Source organism: Protopterus annectens, chromosome 16.part0, assembly GCF_019279795.1.
Source record: "Protopterus annectens isolate FY-2018-M chromosome 16.part0, PAN1.0, whole genome shotgun sequence".
In the NCBI taxonomy this organism is placed as follows: Eukaryota; Metazoa; Chordata; order Ceratodontiformes; family Protopteridae; genus Protopterus; species Protopterus annectens.
In genome coordinates, this window is record NC_056750.1 from 295473169 (window position 1) to 295492691 (window position 19523).

General features: G+C 37.2%; 1 protein-coding gene across 1 annotated transcript in view; it reads left to right on the plus strand.

Moving 5' to 3' along the window:
* Positions 1-19523, plus strand: part of LOC122790588 (collagen alpha-1(XXVII) chain-like) — a 1538899-nt gene that overhangs the window by 1377792 nt on the left and 141584 nt on the right. Inside the window, exon 37 of the mRNA XM_044058114.1 lies at positions 5077-5245. Within this exon, the coding sequence (XP_043914049.1) occupies positions 5077-5245 (169 nt within the window). The remainder of the gene's footprint in view (positions 1-5076; positions 5246-19523) is intronic.

Below are 19523 nucleotides of genomic sequence, written 5' to 3' on the forward strand. Positions count from 1 at the left end.
ACATGCTCAGAGAGCTCCTTTATGTCTCTTTTCATGTAGTCCAGGGAGGTGCGTCTCAGGTCATTCACACCAGCATGGACAATGACTGAGTCATATTTGTACTTGCCTTGGAGTGACCTGAGTGCTTGTGTTATGTGGCGGATCCTAGCACCCGACAGGCTGCTCACCGTGACCCTCTCCTTGTTCAGCCTGGTGGCGGGACGTCAGTGTGCCTGACGATAGAGTCACCTATTACAAGTGTATCAGGTGTGTTGTTTAGTCTTAAGGGCTGTGACTGTTTGGCACACTGGCTTTGTGAGATATGTGTTGCACGTGTTTTGTTTTGGGGTAGCGGCTGCTTGGGTGTCTGCTTTGGAGGTCTCTGCTGCTTGGCAGATCTTTATTTAGAGCCTCCGAGTATGTTTTTGTGTGATTATGTGTTTGGTTTGCTGTCGTGGTAGGTCTATGTGAGACTGGAATTGTAGTGAGTATGGTTTCCTTCTCCTCCTGACTGGTTATGCCAGTACTGAGTTGAGAGAGCTTAGCCTCCAGTTTGGCTATATGGTTGCATCTCTCACATGTGTTGCAATTTGTTGGGAGGAGGAGAGGGTTGTCTGTGTACATGAGGCAGTTGTAACATTGCCTCAAGATTTCCAGATTCACCAGCTGGACCGGAGAGGAGATTGACAACTGACCTTTGGACATGCTAGAATAATATTGGGAATTCCTTAATAATTGAAAACCAGGGCCAGTGGGGAGTGAGGGTGTAGTGCTTTTAATTTTTAGTGCTGACTTATATAATTGCTTTAGTGAGCAAGTGCCAGGTAACTTAAGTGCAATGTGTTACAGGTAACTTAAATGCAAAAACGACAAACAGTAACTTTCTTTCAAGTGAAACAAGGAAATAAGTACAGTAAGCAATGCAGATATCACTAGTGAGCCACAGAAGCGTTGAGAAGCCGCGTATTAGGTGGAATTAGCGTTCCAGGGAAATAACAAGCAAACAAACAACAAGCATATATTCAGCAGGCCTGGATCTAGTCTATGCTACAGCAAACAAGGTGTACCAATTTCAGTAAGATACAGTTCAAATATTCAGGCACTATAAACCTTTAACCAGAAATTCCCAGCTCAGAAGGGCAGAGTCCAGCCTCTTCTCCCACAAGAGTGCAGACCACAAACCTTCTTAATGTAAAATAACTGGCCTGAAGCCCAAGTGCCTAAACCAGAACTAATACACTTTAAGAATAACAGACACTGGGCTCTCAATCAGCAGTTTCCAACTTAGAAGGATGAAAGCTACCTGTCCTGCCACCACAGTGCATGCCACAAACCTTCCTAATGTAAAACAACTGGTCTGAAGCCCAAGTGCTTAATCCAAAAGACTTAGAATGACAGCTAAACTTTAATCAAGTTACTACCAAGCAGTAATAAATACAATTGAATACTTTAGAGAATGCCTGGATTAGTGCTCAAGTTACACAAACAAAGCTAGATCCAGCAGGCCCGAATCCAGTCTATGCCACAGCAAACAAGGCGCACCAACTTCAGTAAGAAGCAGTTCAGATATGCATGCACTATAAGCCTTCAATCAGAAATTCCCAGCTCAGAAGGGCAGAGTCCAGCCTCTCCTCCCACAAGAGTGCAGACCACGAACCCTCTTAATGTAAAATAACTGGCCTGAAAGCCTAAGTGCTTAAACCAGAATTAATACACTTTTAGAATAACAGACACTGAGTCCTCAATCAGCAGTTCCCAACCTAGAAGGATGTAAGCTACCTGTTCTGCCACTACAGTGCAGACCACAAACCCTCTCAGTGCAAAACAACTGGTCCGAAGCCCAAGTGTTTAAACCAGAAGGCTTAGAATGAGTTACACCAAGCAGTAATAAATACAATTGAGTACTTTTAAGATGATGCAAAAGTAAAAAAGTAGGTAGAAACACAAGTACAGTAAAAGCAGATTAATTTTTTTTTTTTTTTTTTTTCTGAACAAGTGCTGAGATCAAAAAAACAGATTTGAGTGCTGAAACTAGAAAACTGGCTAGTTATAGGGAAAAAAAACTAAGCTAGAAGGCTTCCCTCCAACACAGAAGGGCTTGGGGGCTCAAAAGCCTACAAATAGTCTATACCACTTAACAGGAAAGGCAGGAAACAAGCTTAATTTTTTTTTTTTTTCTGTTTCCCAGATGCTCTCTTTGTACACAGTAGGAGTGCCTGAAATCAGAATATGATCTCACTGCACTCAGTTGAGTGAGTAAATGAGATGAGCCCAGAAGGAGTATCCAAACACAAATTTACAAGAGGGGCGGGCAGCTGCAAGGCCACTAAGATTAACACCAAAACAAAAACAGGGAGGGTGGGTGGGACAAACTGAAGAGCAGAGTGAAAACTTCCAGTTCAGCTAAATATTCTTTCCACACAGTTAAAATCAATTTAAATACTGTATTTTTTTGGAAAAAAAAGCAGATAAAGGTACTTAAATTCTCTTATACGTCCAGTTGAATATAGCAAGTTGTTAGCCGGCCAAAGCTGAGGTTTTTAAGCAGAAAATATTTCACACTGTACCACTTAAATAGGCAAGGACAGGAAATCAAAGAATGTGACTACCCCCACACCTGTAATTACTAGCAAATAACAAAATTCAGCAAACACTGACTAACTACCAGTTCAGCTAATATTTCTTCCACACTGAAGAGCAGAGTGAAAACTTCCAGTTCAGCTAAATATTCTTTCCACACAGTTAAAATCAATTTAAATACTGTATATTTTTGAAAAAAAAGCAGATAAAGGTACTTAAATTCTCTTATACGTCCAGTTGAATATAGCAAGTTGTTAGCCGCCAAAGCTGAGGTTTTTAAGCAGAAAATATTTCACACTGTACCACTTAAATAGGCCAGGACAGGAAATCAAAGAATGTGACTACCCCCACACCTGTAATTACTAGCAAATAACAAAATTCAGCAAACACTGACTAACTACCAGTTCAGCTAATATTTCTTCCACACTGAAGAGCAGAGTGAAAACTTCCAGTTCAGCTAAATATTCTTTCCACACAGTTAAAATCAATTTAAATACTGTATTTTTTTGGAAAAAAAGCAGATAAAGGTACTTAAATTCTCTTATACGTCCAGTTGAATATAGCAAGTTGTTAGCCGGCCAAAGCTGAGGTTTTTAAGCAGAAAATATTTCACACTGTACCACTTAAATAGGCAAGGACAGGAAATCAAAGAATGTGACTACCCCCACACCTGTAATTACTAGCAAATCACAAAATTCAGCAAACACTGACTAACTACCAGTTCAGCTAATATTTCTTCCACACTGAAGAGCAGAGTGAAAACTTCCAGTTCAGCTAAATATTCTTTCCACACAGTTAAAATCAATTTAAATACTGTATTTTTTGAAAAAAGCAGATAAAGGTACTTAAATTCTCTTATACGTCCAGTTGAATATAGCAAGTTGTTAGCCGGCCAAAGCTGAGGTTTTTAAGCAGAAAATATTTCACACTGTACCACTTAAATAGGCAAGGACAGGAAATCAAAGAATGTGACTACCCCCACACCTGTAATTACTAGCAAATAACAAAATTCAGCAAACACTGACTAACTACCAGTTCAGCTAATATTTGTCTTTACTATTTTCACATCTTATGTATCTATAAAATTATTTCGTATTATGCTCAATATCTTTATATAAATTTTCTTATTTATTTAAATTTGTTTTGCTATTGTCTCACACTATGCTTATTTTTTTGTCCAGCTTGTTTATTTCAGTTTTCAAAGTTGTAGCTTGACCTCTTTTCCATTTCTTATATTTTTTGTCTCTTACCTTAATCGGATATTTTGTTCTTATGGAAATATATCCCCGACATTGTATGCCCAGATCCTGATGTTAAACATTTTTTTGATTTTTTGCATTCAAATAATTTCTCTTTCAAGACGTTCCACATTAATTCTGCAGTTTTTCCAAAGAATGCATCACTCCTATTAGTTTTACATAGTGACTGTTTTACTTCCATATAGTCTGTAATTAATCATCTGTGCATTGGTTTAGATTTCAGATTGGCAGAATTTTCTAGCAACAAATTAACCTCTATAACTCCATGATCACTGCACATCAATTGTAGTAAAACTTGATGTTGAAGTAACAGTAATTTCTTTTCTGAACACAAACAATGTTTAATTTGTTCCTTTCCCTGGTAGTTTTTTTTTACAATCTGAAGTAATTGCTGTTCATAAACATACATTGTGAATAATTTCCTTGCTAATGTTGTTGAATCAATATTATTCCACTCTGTTTCTGGTAAATTTAAGTCCCCGGCTACTATTCTTCTTCCCTGCTATGTTTTGCAAAAAACGTATGAATTTCTCTAGGCCATCAGCATTTGACTTTGGTGGTCTACACACTCCCAATGATTTTTATATGTTCCAGAGTTGTCTTTATTGTCACAGTTACACAATCTATAGTATTGGTGTTATCACGGAACTTGTAATAATTACAGGTCTCATAACTATCTTTACTCGCTGTCATAACATCTCCAGCTGATTTTTTTGTTAGAATGTCTGTTACAGTAAAAGCATTTATACCCTGACAGAATTGGCTTCCGGTCATTGTTCATTAACTTCTGTTTCACAAACAATATCAACATCAGTCTTGTGAGAAAGTAGCAGATTTTCCAATAATAAAATGTTATTATTAATGCCCATAGCATTAACAACCATCAGAGATGCATTAAATGTTGCTGTGAACTGTTACATTTTCGACCTCTCAAAAATCCTGCCTTGATTTTGTTAAGCACTGACACACAGCTTGGGCCAGTGAGCAAAGACTGAAACTTGCTATCTCAAGTCTCCCAAGTTCTAATGCTAGCTTTCTGAATCCCATACTGTCTGTGCTTGTAAGCAGACAAATAGCAGTTAAGGATGCCAACGAAACATTATGCAGTTCCTGCTTATTCTCTTTTTAATTTACTTTTATATATAGTTTAGCCTTGTTATAGTGTTACTTCAGCAGACTACTGCATTCACTTTCACTCTAACAATTGTTCCAAAGTTTATAGTTCAGTATTTTCATTTGCTTGTTTTTGTCTCCACAGAGCATTCAGAACACGGACATTCCAATGCTAGATCAGGGAAGTGAGATCTTCAAGACCTTGCACTACCTCAGTAACCTGATCCACAGCATTAAAAATCCAGTTGGAACCCGTGATAACCCAGCACGTATCTGCCACGATCTAATGAACTGTGAACATAAAATGAATGATGGTAAGGACAGAAAAAAAGAGTAAAACTTACGCAGAAATCAGTATTCATTTATGAGACGTATTATTAATGTTTGTATTTTTTTTTTTTGCCAAGCAAAGATGCTACCCTCAGAACTTTGCAAGAATGCTCGCACTAAGGGTACGCTGTACACCTGTATTTATCTGTGACTAGGAGGAAATTAACATGACTGACTGGAAAGTCTGACTTTACCACTTGTAATGTAAAAGCAATGTTTTACTCAGGTTTAATCATAAAAGCTGAACTGTATGTTTACATAGCTTCATCAGACTCATGTTCAGTGATTGAAAGCTATAACTTTCTCAGTAGGCATAGTTTTGCAGTAGGATAATGTTTCCTGCCTGCTAAGAAATGCCACAATATCTCGGGCCTTAGTTCAGGCTAGTTCTTTAAAAGCGGTGTTCTTTAGTCTGTTCATGTAGATGGTGTAGCATAACTCAGGTTTTTGAGTTTGTTTCAGAAGTACAAGAAGCAGTATTATTCACGTCCATGTCTTTCTTTGATGTTTTTAGGAAGGAGGTTCTAATTAGCACTGTCAATGTCCCTGAATGCCTTCACATTTTTAACACTTTGAGCCTGAGGTGTGACATATAAAACCATGACTGAGTTCAGTCTTTTAATATCAGACAAAGGTTTTGGCCTTTGAATCCTGAATGCTACTTAGTATTATTAGATTTAATAATTTAAGACTGACATTTAGGACTTAAACCTGATTTAGGGTGGTCTTATGTTTGGCAGCAGAGTTCTTGGACTTGGAACCTTGAGTATTACAGAAAGTTCAACTATTAGTCAGCTTTTATGAAAAAAATATATATATGTGTACAGTCTGACTCATGGTCTTTTATTCATTTTTATAGGAGTAACCACTTAGTTTTTTTGAGTAAAATGTATTTAGAGGCAAGGCTCTTTGGACAGTTTGAGTTTTTGACTTTGCCTGCAACCCCAGAGGCCTTTTTCATTGATGTCTGCAGCAGATTTTGTCCCACTGGCTATATTATATTTCACTAGCAGTAGAATGGGATTGGGTTTACTTCTTCTGCTGCTGATTTTATTGCTGTCTGAGTTTCGTACTGTTGCACTTGTGTCAAGATTAGACCGATTTGGAGCCCAGTGCAGAGTCAGCTCTAGTACTTTGACTTCTCTCCAGGTTTTGGGGATCCTTTGTCTGTTGAGACAATTGTGGTGGTATCCTTGATGGTATCAGTGCTCCTCATTTTGATAAACTGTATTGTGGATTACATTGTATCTCATCTACTGTCACATTACATGAGGTTACTTCAAGGAAGTATGTGAAGAATGAATGTATTCACAGTACCTAACGAACTACCCATGCATGCCAATACATTTTTATTAACAGACACATGTTTATTTAACCTCTGTAACAACACACACACACACACACACACACACACACACACACACACACACACACACACACACACACACACCATACCTCTCAACTGTACAGATTTTCACATAATGTCCAGATTTTTGCCTCATATTTTTGGTCCATTTCTTCATAAAATTGTGGTTTTTCTGGCAAATTAGTGGCAAATCATTGAAGACTGACATTTCATTTTCAGACTTCATACCCTTCAGAAAATTCATGCTAATGCAAACCTGTTATTCTATCAACTTTCTAAATTTCTAAGAGCAATATATAAAAATTGTCCCTATGTTTGGGCTTTTGTCCACTTTGATTTCTTGCTCCAAGAGGTTGAGAGGTATCACACACACACACACACACACACACACACACACACACACACACACACACACACACATGCATCAGGTCATATGTTTGTTGCACTTTCACCATGTGTCAGTAGCCTCTTTTGTAAACCTCCAAATTAAATTTATACATTCAGGAGGCCCAAAACTGACACAAATACTTACTTGCTACTTGTTTTGCTTTTATGTGAACTCCGCCCCACAATTTTCTTCCAACAAAATGGTATAAACAGTTCTATTAACTATGTACATTATTTGCATTTCAGTGCATCAGTGACCTCATTTGACTTTACATATCCCTAATGATTTTGCACTTTTCTTTCCCTTACTTTTCATGCCTCCTCTCTAACTTTCATCCATCTGTGCTAATGAGAAATGACCTCTGATTTTTGCCTGATTGTTGTGCATATAATCTCTTCTTCTTTCCTTAACCCTTCAACTAACTATGCCACATTTACAATTCTAGGTTTGCTATCACTCTTCCACTGTTTGGTTATAGCTTTCCTTGCCATCAACATTATTGTCCTTACTAATTCCCTAGTCACTCTCTCCAGTTTCTCTTCAATGTTAAATCCCTACAACAAATCATCCATTACTAATGTCCTCTTTTGTCTTCTCAGAGCATCTTTTAGATTTTTCTGTTCTTCTTCTTTGAAATCCTGTAAGTCTTCACATTCCAAAAAAAAAAAAAAAAAAAAAGTCTCCTATCAGTCCAGTGTTATGTCTCTAGCAATTCGCTTGCGCCAGAGAAAGTAACCTAGTTAGCCTTGCTGGAAAAGTACAAGAATATTTACGGAGACATTTCCATACAAGTATGCAGAATTTTCTTAATATTATTACTGCTCTTATCATTGAGCAAAGTTCTAGCCAACTTTTCATTGATATTCCTTCTTCATTAATTCTGTCTCCTCATTTCTGAATGCTTGAATTAACTTATATAGCTTTGATATTGCTCCTTCTTCCACCCTTTGCTCCTTCTTTATCTCAGTCACCCACTTTATCAAGCCTGGCCATTCCTCTTACTTTATAGTATATCAGTTCAGCTGATTAATTTCTTGTATTAATGCCCCAAATTATTTACATCTATGTATGGTGTACTTCTTACTTACCTCTTCCCAATGTAACAATTTCTCTCCCTTCAATGACTAATCCCAATGTTTAACTTCCATGCCCTGTTGCTGCCAAGCCTCTGCTGCTGTTTTCCTTCTCCTATCATCTAGTTTTCCTCCTATGGGAAGAATATCTTCCTGCCAGCCTTTAAGGCTCTGGATTTGAAGTTCTTTACTGACTTCCTGAGCAATGTCTCATAGATGTGACTTTCCTAGGTCTCCTAGCTTTACACCACAAATGAATTCCAGCCAGTCATTCTCACTTTCTCAAACATGGCAGCTTGATTATTGCCATTTGCTTCTATCTGGCCTCATAGTGTTTAATACATATCACAGCCACTAAGTCATTTGTGCTGCTTATGTATATTCTTCTACAGATGGGGCACCCACACCCTCCACTCCCCAACTTCAGCTAGCTGCACCAGCCTGATCTATTTTATGCAAGCTTTTTCACCCAACCGGAAGAAATCTCTCTTCCAGTTCTGGTGCCTGTAATTTGGCTCCTTGTTTAGAGATGTCTAAATTATTGCACTAAGTATAACATCTGAGGAATCACATGCCATTTTTTAAACACTAATATCGAATTGTAACTTGTGACATAGGAAAACTTACATTTATATAAAAGTAATCAAACTATATTATTAACAAGCTCATATTTATAAACTTTATACACCACATATATTGTTATATATCCTATAGTGTAAGCACGTTACATAAATTGTTCAACTCTAGCCTTCTCTTAAACTTCATTCCTCCTCCAAAACATTTTTCTGCATGTATTGTTCCCACAATTTCCACTTTTTCTATGTAATTTACTCTTACCCTTTTCTAAAGTTCCCACTTCCTGTTCTTTTATCTCTGTTACAATATTCACTACTTCAGGGATAGTTGGTTTAGCTTTTGATTTCCATTTTCTAGTAATTGCTTTTTTGGCAGCCACCAGAATTAAACTTTACAATGCCTTACTGTGTCTAGGCAATTCAGATCCTGTATCCCAGCTCAAAAAAATTATTTTCTTAGTTACACTCATTTGCTCAACCAGTATTCCTGGCAAAGTACTCTGTAGTGAATTTTTAAAGTCTGCAAAAAAAGTGCCAAAAGCAAACACAAGAATCCAAAAACCAAGGTAAGGCAGCAAAAAAGAACCTCCAAGGAAATAGCGTATCAAAAATTTATTAACCGCTTTCGTCAGCAAGACTTCATCAGAATGCAGAGTAAAATAAAAACAGGATTATATAGCTAAAATCTAATTACAAACATCACATGTTCAGCAGAACAATTAGTAAAAACATTCAGAATTTAAAGAGACAGTATCATTGTTACTCTAAATAAAGTAATGTATTAACATTACTTTTATTAATTTTGAGTTTGCGATATTTTAAAAAGCATTTGATATTAATGGAATCATTAATACCAGGATAGCAGTCAGATCTTAATTTAATCTGCCAATGTGTCTCACGTTGCATGAGATAATTTTTAAAATCCCCACCTCTCAAGTCCCTATTACAGACTTCAAGAATAGAAAATAAAAACTTCCTAAAGGATGAACATTTAATCGAATGTTTGTACAAAGCATTAGTGTTATCACATTTTTTAATGCTGTACAAATGTTCCCTTATCCGGATTTTTAACTGTCTGGTCGTCATACCAATATAAAAGGCATTACAGGTGGAGCACAATGCAATGTATATCACCCCTTGGGTGCAACAGTTAACAAAACCAGGAACAGTAAGGGTCCTGGCATAAGAAGTCACGTTCACATATGGTCCTATGGAGATAAATCTACACATGTTACATTGGTTACAACAATGCATCCCTCTCTTAACAGTAAGGGGAGCATTGTTGTAAGTAACCATAGTGTCATGATACTCTAAGATCTTTTTAATGTTGAAATCATTCCGTTGTACAAAAAACGGCTTGTCTCCCAGGACATTAGAGATATCCGAATTGCCCCTTATAACCCTCCAATTTTTTGTCAACATCTCTTGAATGCGTCGACAATCAGAACTCATACGTAATGAACAAACCAAATTAGTGTTGACTGCATCATCAGATTTGTGCGCAGTCAAACACCCCCCGTCGTCAAGGTTGTCCAACAAAGGTGGAAATTGTTTGTCACGTTTACCCCAAATTTCATGTGATGTTTGTAATTAGATTTTAGCTATATAATCCTGTTTTTATTTTACTCTGCATTCTGAAGTCTTGCTGACGAAAGCGGTTAATAAATTTTTGATACGCTATTTCCTTGGAGGTTCTTTTTTGCTGCCTTACCTTGGTTTTTGGATTCTTTAATTTTTAAAGTCTGCCAACTCATACTCCACACTTCCAGGCAAAAATCCTAAATCTTCTAAATTTTGGTACATATTTCGGAGCCATACTTCTGTCCTCCCCAGGTTTCTTTGTGAATTGCATCTCTAATCTATCTTCCCAATTTTTCTGACCTCTTGTGATTTATTCATATAGTTATTGTACAATATTTTATATGCCCTACTAATTATCCCTTTTTAACAACAGCTTCTGTTCTAGATTCAATTAAAACCTCAAACAGTACTACATGCCATTTCAATATCATGAACTTATTTAATTTTAAGTTCAGATTTTTCCACTGTTGAAATGTCTCATGAATAGTGCCTATGATTTCATTATATAATTTACCCATTGTCTGCTCATATGTGTCAGTCATCCATATCCCCAAATGTTTACTTTCTCTCTCCTCATATGTGGGTACTCATCTATTATTTTATTTGTATCCCTCACATGACTGTTGTCTTAATGTTGCCAATGTTTATTTTATGACCTAGTAATCTTCCAAATCTCCTAATAATTTTCAAAAATTCCCTCATGTATTTTTGTTGGTCTGCCAAAATAAAGGTGATAGCATCTGCACAGAGACTAATCTTTAATTCTGTCCTCTACATTTTATATTATATTTGTAATATTAAGTAATATTTATTCCCAAAACACTCACTTTTTCTGCTAGTGGTTCCTAATGTAAAGGAAATAATAGAGTGGACAGTGGACACTCCTGCTATGTTACCCTACTGACTCCAAAGCTTTCTGAAATTTCCCCATCAGTCTAACCTGTGCCACTGCCCCTGTATAGTTCTTAGATCATATCTACATAGGTTTTAAGGAACCCTCTGTTATTTAAAATTTCAAAAGAACCCCAACCAATCTTGTCAAAAGCTTTTCCCATATCCAGATATAAAACCTCTACCTCTTTCATTGCATCTTCGATTATCATCTGCATTCTTATTATATTGTCAGAAGTCTTCCATTATTTAGATTAATCCAGACTGATCAAGATCTATCAACTGTGTGGCAGAAACTCTGCTAGCCTCCTTGCCATTATGCTCATAAAATTCTTATAATCATGGTTAAAATGGCAATAGGTCTGTACAAACAAGTCACCTTTAAATTTCTCCTTTCTTTTGGCAAAATATTATCACCCCTCTTCTCCATGACTGTTTTACTGTTAATGTCTCTTTTATTCTGTTAAATAATTTTGCTCAAATATCTACTAAAGCTTCTTGCAGCAGTTTCCATACCTCATTTGAGATCCCATCTGGCCCTGGTGAGTTATTATTTTACTGTTCCTGAATTGCTTCTACAACTTCCTGCCTTCAAAATCAGCCAGCAAACTACTTCCCACTTCTTCCAACAATATCTTTATATTTAACTCCTCTAGGTACTTCTGTGTTGCAATTTATTGTTCAGTGTTACCTTCTCCCCTATGTAATCTCTCAGAAAAAAAATTTAAATTTATTGGTGATTTCCCTGGGAGGTCTCCACTGTTTCACAACTACCCTACTTCTTTAACTTGTATGCCACTCTTTCCACCTTTTTTATCCTTGATTGCGCAGCTAGGTCTTTGATTGCATTGTGTGAATTTACATTGTATAGCTCCCACATGGCTACACCCTTTGTTAAGATCCTATCAACTTCCATATTTTTCAGCTTTGCCTTTATTTTAATTGTAACTTTTCCACCTTACTTAATTTGAAATCCTTCCATTGCAGAGCACTTAATTTTTGTTTTAACTCTACTTTCCTCCTCTGTCTCTGTTGTTTTCAATCCAATTCTCTTTGCTGCATTTCCTATTAAAAATCCTCTTTCAACCTATCCCATTTATCAATTAACTCTCACTTTATTGCACTTAATAATTCCCCCAATTTACTTTCCAAAGTGTTCCTGTGCCATTATGTGACATGGGAATCTCTTCGTCCCCGTCATGATTCTTTTCCCATCAGTTTAACTCTTGCGATCAAATACACATGATAAGAAAATATTATTGGTCCTATTGTTGACTCATCTGTCATCTCTCTGTACTCTCTTAGTATCATTATCTTATCAATCCTTGATCATTTGTGCCATTTATAACTAAAGGTGTATCCTGAGTCTCTGTCACCCCCTTTCCCTACCCAGCCATCTGTTAGGACCAGGTGTTTTATAAATTCTTGTACCCTTTTCTCTGTTTACTAAACTTTCAAATGCATTTTTTCCTCACTACCTCAGTTTCCTGAAATATCATATTCCAGTCTCCTGCCAGTATCAATTACACTTCTTGAAAGTGCATAATCTTTATAACAGTGCCCTAATCAGTTGCACTTTTTTTTTTTTTTTTTTTTTTTTTTTAGTTTTGGAGGTATATAGATGGATTTCCTTTTCCTTTTTATGCCCATCCACTGATGCTCTTTAAATATAAAACCTTCTTAATAATATTGTCATATACTGGGTGTTATTCGCTAGACATGTAAAGGCTCTTGTGCCATTAGCCTAGTAACCACCTATAAACCTATGAACCTATAAAACGTATACAATAAAACAAACTTGATTACTCCTAACTCCCCAACACACTCCTTGCAAGTGCATTCACTAACCTTCCCTTCCAAGGAATTAGCTACTGACCTGTTTTTTGGTGCCCAGACTGTATGTTTCATAATCCCCCCTCAAAGGGTTGGAGCAATGCCATTGCTATTAGAGACTCCTTCCCCTCTGCCTGCAAGTACCACCAAAGTCTTCCTTTTCTTGTTTCTTGTTCTGTCCAAATGTCTGTTTTTTATTACTGATTTTACTTCCCAAAAAACAAATTACATCTTCTAGGCTACATGTGGTGTCATATCCCCTCAAATCTTAGTTCATCCTTCACTTTGCTTTCATCTTTCTGCCTAATTTTCCCATAGCTCAACAGTATAAATGCCATAGTTATGCATACCAAGAGGATGTGTTTTTTTTCATTTAGCCCTTCTTAGACCAGTAAATTCCCCTAACCTCATTTCCGTTTATTGCACATTTTATTGAAGTGGTTGCAAAAAAAAAATAAATAAACTGTTCCTAGTACATTAAATCTTTGTCCACTCTTCCCCAATGTTGACACCTTACTCTATATATTTCCATTTATTTGAAATGTCCAATTGTTTACTATATCTCTTAGAATTATATGTTTTCAGAGGTGGAGATAGTTTAATATATCCATATTTTTCAGTCCTTCATAATGAACTTCCTCTCATTTCCCTGTCTTGAGTAAGAGAACAAGATATTACATAGTTCTGTCTGTCTGTTGTGCTGTGCAACATTCCCATCCAGGCCTGATTATCAAATCATCAGAGGTGGAAGTTCACTTCTCCCCCCACATTATAAAAAAATTATACATGTTAAATATCACTTAACATAAGAATATAAAAGGGAAAGTACTTTAGACTTTAAATAACTTTCAATAACTTTAAATAAAACCATTTTGTCATTTTTCAATGTCCCCCCTGTCCATATCAGAATACTTATTTTCCCTCTATGGTTTCAGTCATGTTCTGCATCCAATTCCTGTACATATAGCCTGTCAGTATTCAGTGACGAGCCTTTCACATAGCCTTTTTACCCCTTCCAAAGGACACTTCTGGTCTGTTTTTTAACCAAGCAGGTCTTCCTGTATCCTTCCTTATGTCCCTACCACAACAAGGTAACATATATCAGACATAATTTTGGACCTTCAAATATGAAAGACCAATTATAACTCCTTTAATAACAACATTTAAAAAATAAAAATTTTAACAATGTTGAGTACACCCCAATTCCATTTCAAAACACCTTTATTGTTCTTTTCTGTCTTATTTTCCATTGTATTCTGTGCTGTTTTCTGTTTGAGTGGCCAATTAATGTCTAAAGCTAAACATTTTCATACAACAGCTTATTTCAACAGAAATAGTGTACAGTCAACATCTCATTGTCTCTACTTTCCTACCTCTCAGAGCTTTTTCCCCTCATCTGTTTATGCAGTCCTGCCTTAATTCAAATAATGTACAATGCAACAGGCAGTAACACAATAGTCTATTGAAATGCAATAAATTGTAATAATAACACAAAATTAAAGTAGTTGAACTGTCAGAATCAAAGAAACTATATTTACTTTCTTTTTGAAACTATAAACAGGTCTGCTTGCACATATGCTGTTTACTAAACCCTATCAGATTATTAACTTTCCATACTCTGTTCTAAATGTATTGCTTTAATTGTTCTCAGATGGTTGAGCTGTCTTGACTCCTTTATAATGCTGGACCACACCATCCTATAACAGATTACGTCACTCAGCAGGCCATCCTTAAGACACCTAGCTGTCTGTTATCTCACTTCCCTTGTATGAAATCTATTTTAAACAGTTCTGGAAGTCAGCCCTTGTGATTCCTAATCACAAACAGGTGAGAGAAATGCAGGTTTAAATTAATACCCTGGTACTTTATTAGTATATTTCTCTGAAGCACTAAAATAGTTGCTCACCATCTAAATGAAAATTTGAAATGACCACATTATTTGCAACTGGTATCATCATCATTTCTTTTCCTTCACTGACTTTTTCCACTCCATGTTTGAATTCATTAGCATGATTGAAACTTTATACATTGATATTACTGAAGGCAGTCTACAGTGATCAACAACTATTGGTAATGTGCATGCATACAATATTCGCTAGTGGTAATGTGCCATATACAAATTTTCCTGTCCTACAGTATTTGCCAGCTGATTGTGTCAAATGGACTCCTCTGGCTCAAATCTTATCTCTTAAGTTCTTTAAGCAAATTCCCATCTACAAGCATAATTTTCTCACTCACTATGTTCTGTTTTTTTTCATTTGCTCACAAGTTGTCTGCACACCCTGAAGCTTTTTTTTCTAAATTTAGTGAACTGACTCTAACAAATCAAGGTGATGTTACTTGGTATCTTTCACAGTAGGTTTGGATTTGCCGAGTAGTTGTTCTTGTTTTCTTGTACTCTGGTACTGAATTAAAGCAAGACCAAAAAGATGAACACACCATACCTCTCAACTGTCCTCAGAATGTTCAGATTTTTACCTCATATTTTTGTTCTGTCCCTCATAATTTTTTTGACTTTGTCAAATTACCAAGGATTGACATCACTAAATGATGACATAACATTAAGTTTCAGACTTCACATCTTCCAGAAAAGGCATTCTAACACAAATCCTATTACTCTAGAAACTGTATAGTTTATAACAGCAATATTTAAAATATGTCCCTATTTTTGGGCCTTTGTCAACCCCCCCCCCCATTATTGTAGGCTTTCTCCAGATTTCTTGAGTTAAGAAGTTGAGAGGTATGGAACATACTTTGATTTTATCATATATTCCACAATGATTTATTACAACATCCATTCATTTTCTTTTAAACCACTTTTTGAATGATCACTGGTGGCATAGTCAAACATATTTATATAAAAGTAATCAAAGCATATTAACAAGTTCACATTTATAAACATTATAGAATATATAATAATATATGTGATGTAATCTAAGCGACATTACATAAACTATTACAGTCCTGCCTTCCCTTAAACCTCATTCCTCTTCCAAAACATTATCTGCATGTATTGTTCCCACAATTTCCATTTTTTTCCTATGCAATTTACTCCTATCTTTTTCTACAGATGTCACATCCTGTTCTCTTATCTCTGTTACAATATTCATTACTTGAAATATAATTGTTTTAGATTTTGATTTCCATTTTCTAGCAATTGCATTTTTAGCAGCCACTGGAGTTAAACTTATCTAGGCCTTACTGTGTCCAGGCAATTCAGTTCCTGTATCCCAGCTCAAAAAAATAATTTCCTAGTTGCACTCATTTCCCCACCCAGTATTCCTGACAGAATACTCTGTTTTGAATTTTTAAAGTCTGCCAGCTCATTACATTCCCGAAACATATGTTCCTAGTTACCTCTTTCTTCCCCATCACACCTACATTTGCCGTCTACCTGAGGAAACATTCTTTGGAGTCTGCTTGAGGTATAAAAGTAACTGTGTAACACTTCCAGGCAAAAATCTTAAATCTTCTAGACTGTTGCATATTTGGGAGCCATACCTATGTCCTTCCATTGTTTCTTTGTGAATTGCATATCTAATCCCTCTTCCCAATCTTTTCTGACCTCTTCTGATTAATTGCTATAGTTACTGTGCAATATTTTACATGCCCTACTAATTACCCCTTTTTTAACAGAAGCTACTGTTCTAGATTCTTTTAAAAGCTCAACAAGTGCAGGTCTTTCATTTAGGATTCCCCTATTCCTTTCCCTTTACGTATCTACAGGTGTCAGGTGGCAGGCAATCACTAGTCTGCAATCCAAATGTCTTCTTGGCTTCTTCACATTGTATTGCCTTTCCTTCTGTAATTATTTGTTCCCAGTACATTGGTTCCTTTGTCAGGTTCCTTCAGTAAATTCCAGCTCCACTCTTGTCTGTTCTGTGAATGCAGTGAGTTGGCAGACTTCAAAAATTCCCTACAGAGTATTCTATCAGACGTATTGGGTGAGGAAATGGGTGTATCTAAGGAACTTATTTTTTGAGATGGGATACAAGATCTGAATTGCTTAGACATAGCAAGGCCTTGCTAAATTTAATTCTGGTGGCTGCCAAAAAAGCAATTACTATAAAATGGAAATCAGTGTCTAATCCAGCTGTTTTTGAAGTATTGAATACAGAAACAGAGACAAAAGTACTGGTAGTGGGATCATTAGAAAAGAGTAGGAGAAAACTGCCTAGACAAAATTGAACTTGTGGGAACAATACATGCTTAGGAGCAGGAGTGAGATTTAAGGGAAGGCAGGAGTTGAGCACTATATGTAATGTTAGATTGATGATAGTTACAAAAAAATGTATATGATGTATTTTTGTAACTAGGGACTTGTTAATGTGGTTTGTTTTCTTTTATATAAATGTATGTTTGCGGATCCCCTTCATGTAGCCAAAACGGCACTTACTGACTTTCAGAAGATCGAGCCGAGAACACCAAGAGTACAAAACACTGACCCCTTGGAACATCGACAGTACAAAACACCGACCGCTTGGAACACCAACATGTAACTAACGGTAAGTAACCCATTGGCCAACCCGACAAGCACACTAAAACAGAAGCAAAGAAAACACACACACGTGGGGGGGGGGGCTGTGCTCCTCACACCTCCCCAACTAAATATACCAATGCCAATATCACACTACCGTGGAGGTAAGGGGCAAAGGTCAACATGCTCGCCAAGCAGTTACTTACCATTAGTTACCCGTCAGTGTACCGAGCGGTAGATGTTTTGTACTGTTAGTGTTCTCAACCCGATCTTTTGAAAGTCAGGTAAGTGGCATTTTGGTTATATGAATGGGACCCATGTTTGCATATGTCTTAAGTGATAATTCAATAAATGTGTTTAAAGAAACATATTCAGTACAGTTTAAAAAAAAAGAATAGTATAATAGATTCTGATACTTTAGATTAAATGGAAATAGCTAAATATATGTGGATCACTGAATTTAATGGCTTCCCCAACACACACACACACACACACACACACACACACACACACATATCAACACACACACTTGGGCTTAATGATAGATCTTATTCATCCAGTCCTTCCAATCTGACATATGGGTCCTCAAGGCAATTTAGTGCCCTCGCTTAAAGCCCTTCCAAATTCTTCCCTTCCCATAATGCACTGTTCCCCCTGACTAGCTCAGATCTCATTTGCTGTCTTTTGAAGTCGCAACTAGATCTCAGCAGATAAGTGCTGTGCCTTTCATTTGTGTGCATTTCTGCTTCTTAAGTAGCTAGCTGGTGGCCCTTTGGTCCAATTAAGTAATCCTACAAGTTAGCACTATTAAACCATAACCACTACTTACTCTTATACTCTCTACGATTACCCTGTCCTCTATTGGTCCGTCTTAAATTCAGTTTCCCTATATTACTCTAGCATGTCCAAAGGTCAGTCAGTGGTTTCCTCTCCAGTCCAGCTGGTGAATCTGGGAATTTTGAGGCAATGTTACAACTGTCTCATGTACACGGACAACCCTCTCCTCCTCCAAACAGGTTCAAATATATGTGAGAGATGCAACTATTTAGCCAAACTGGAGGCTGAGCTCTCTCATCTCAAAACTGGTGTAACCAGTCAGGAGGAGAAGGTAACCTCACACAACACAATTCCAGTATCACATAGTCCCACCACATCAGCGAACCAAACACATAAATACACAAAAACATACTCAGAGGCTCTAAATAAAAATCTACCTAAGCAACAGAGACCTCCAAAGCAGATATCCAAGCAAACGCTACCTCAAAACAAAACACACACAACACATAACCCACAAAGTCAGTGTGCCAAGCAGCCACAGCCCTTAAGGCTGAATAACACACCTGATACTCTTGTAATAGGTGACTCTATTGTCAGACACACTGACGTCCCGCTTACCAGGCTGAATAAAGAGAAGGTCACGGTGAGCTGCCTGTTGGGTGCTAGGATCCGCCACATAACGCAAGCACTCAGGTCACTCCAAAGCAAATACAAATATTACTCAGTCATTGTACATGCTGGTGTGAATGACCTGAGACGTACCTCCCTGGACTACATGAAAAGAGACATAGAGGAGCTGTCTGATCATGTAGCCCAGGCTGGTATGACCCTGACCTTGAGCAGCATCTTACCCTCACCTAGAATGATGCCACAGTACAAAGACAAAATGATCGATTTTAACAATTGGCTAAAATTTTGGTGTCATTCAAAGGGGATCCAGTGTCTGTCAGCCTGGGATGACATCCTCGACAAGCCACGTTGCTTCACTAGGGACGGCTTGCACCTGTCACCACTGGGCTTTCGGATATTGGCAAAGGCTCTTGCCACCCCCATAGTGCCTTTTTTAGGCAAGGCTCAAAAGTCAAACCCACCCCCATAGACAGCACAAGGAACAAGAAACTAAGGGTAATGCTGCTAAACGCCAGAAGTCTTAACCTCAAGATGCATGCACTTGAAGCTCTCCTCAGTATGGAGAACATCGATATCTGTGCAGTGACAGAAACCTGGTTCAAAGCTCCAGAGAGCACCCCAGCACTACCAGGCTATACCTCATATCATGCTTTTCGGCCCCAAAACCTGGA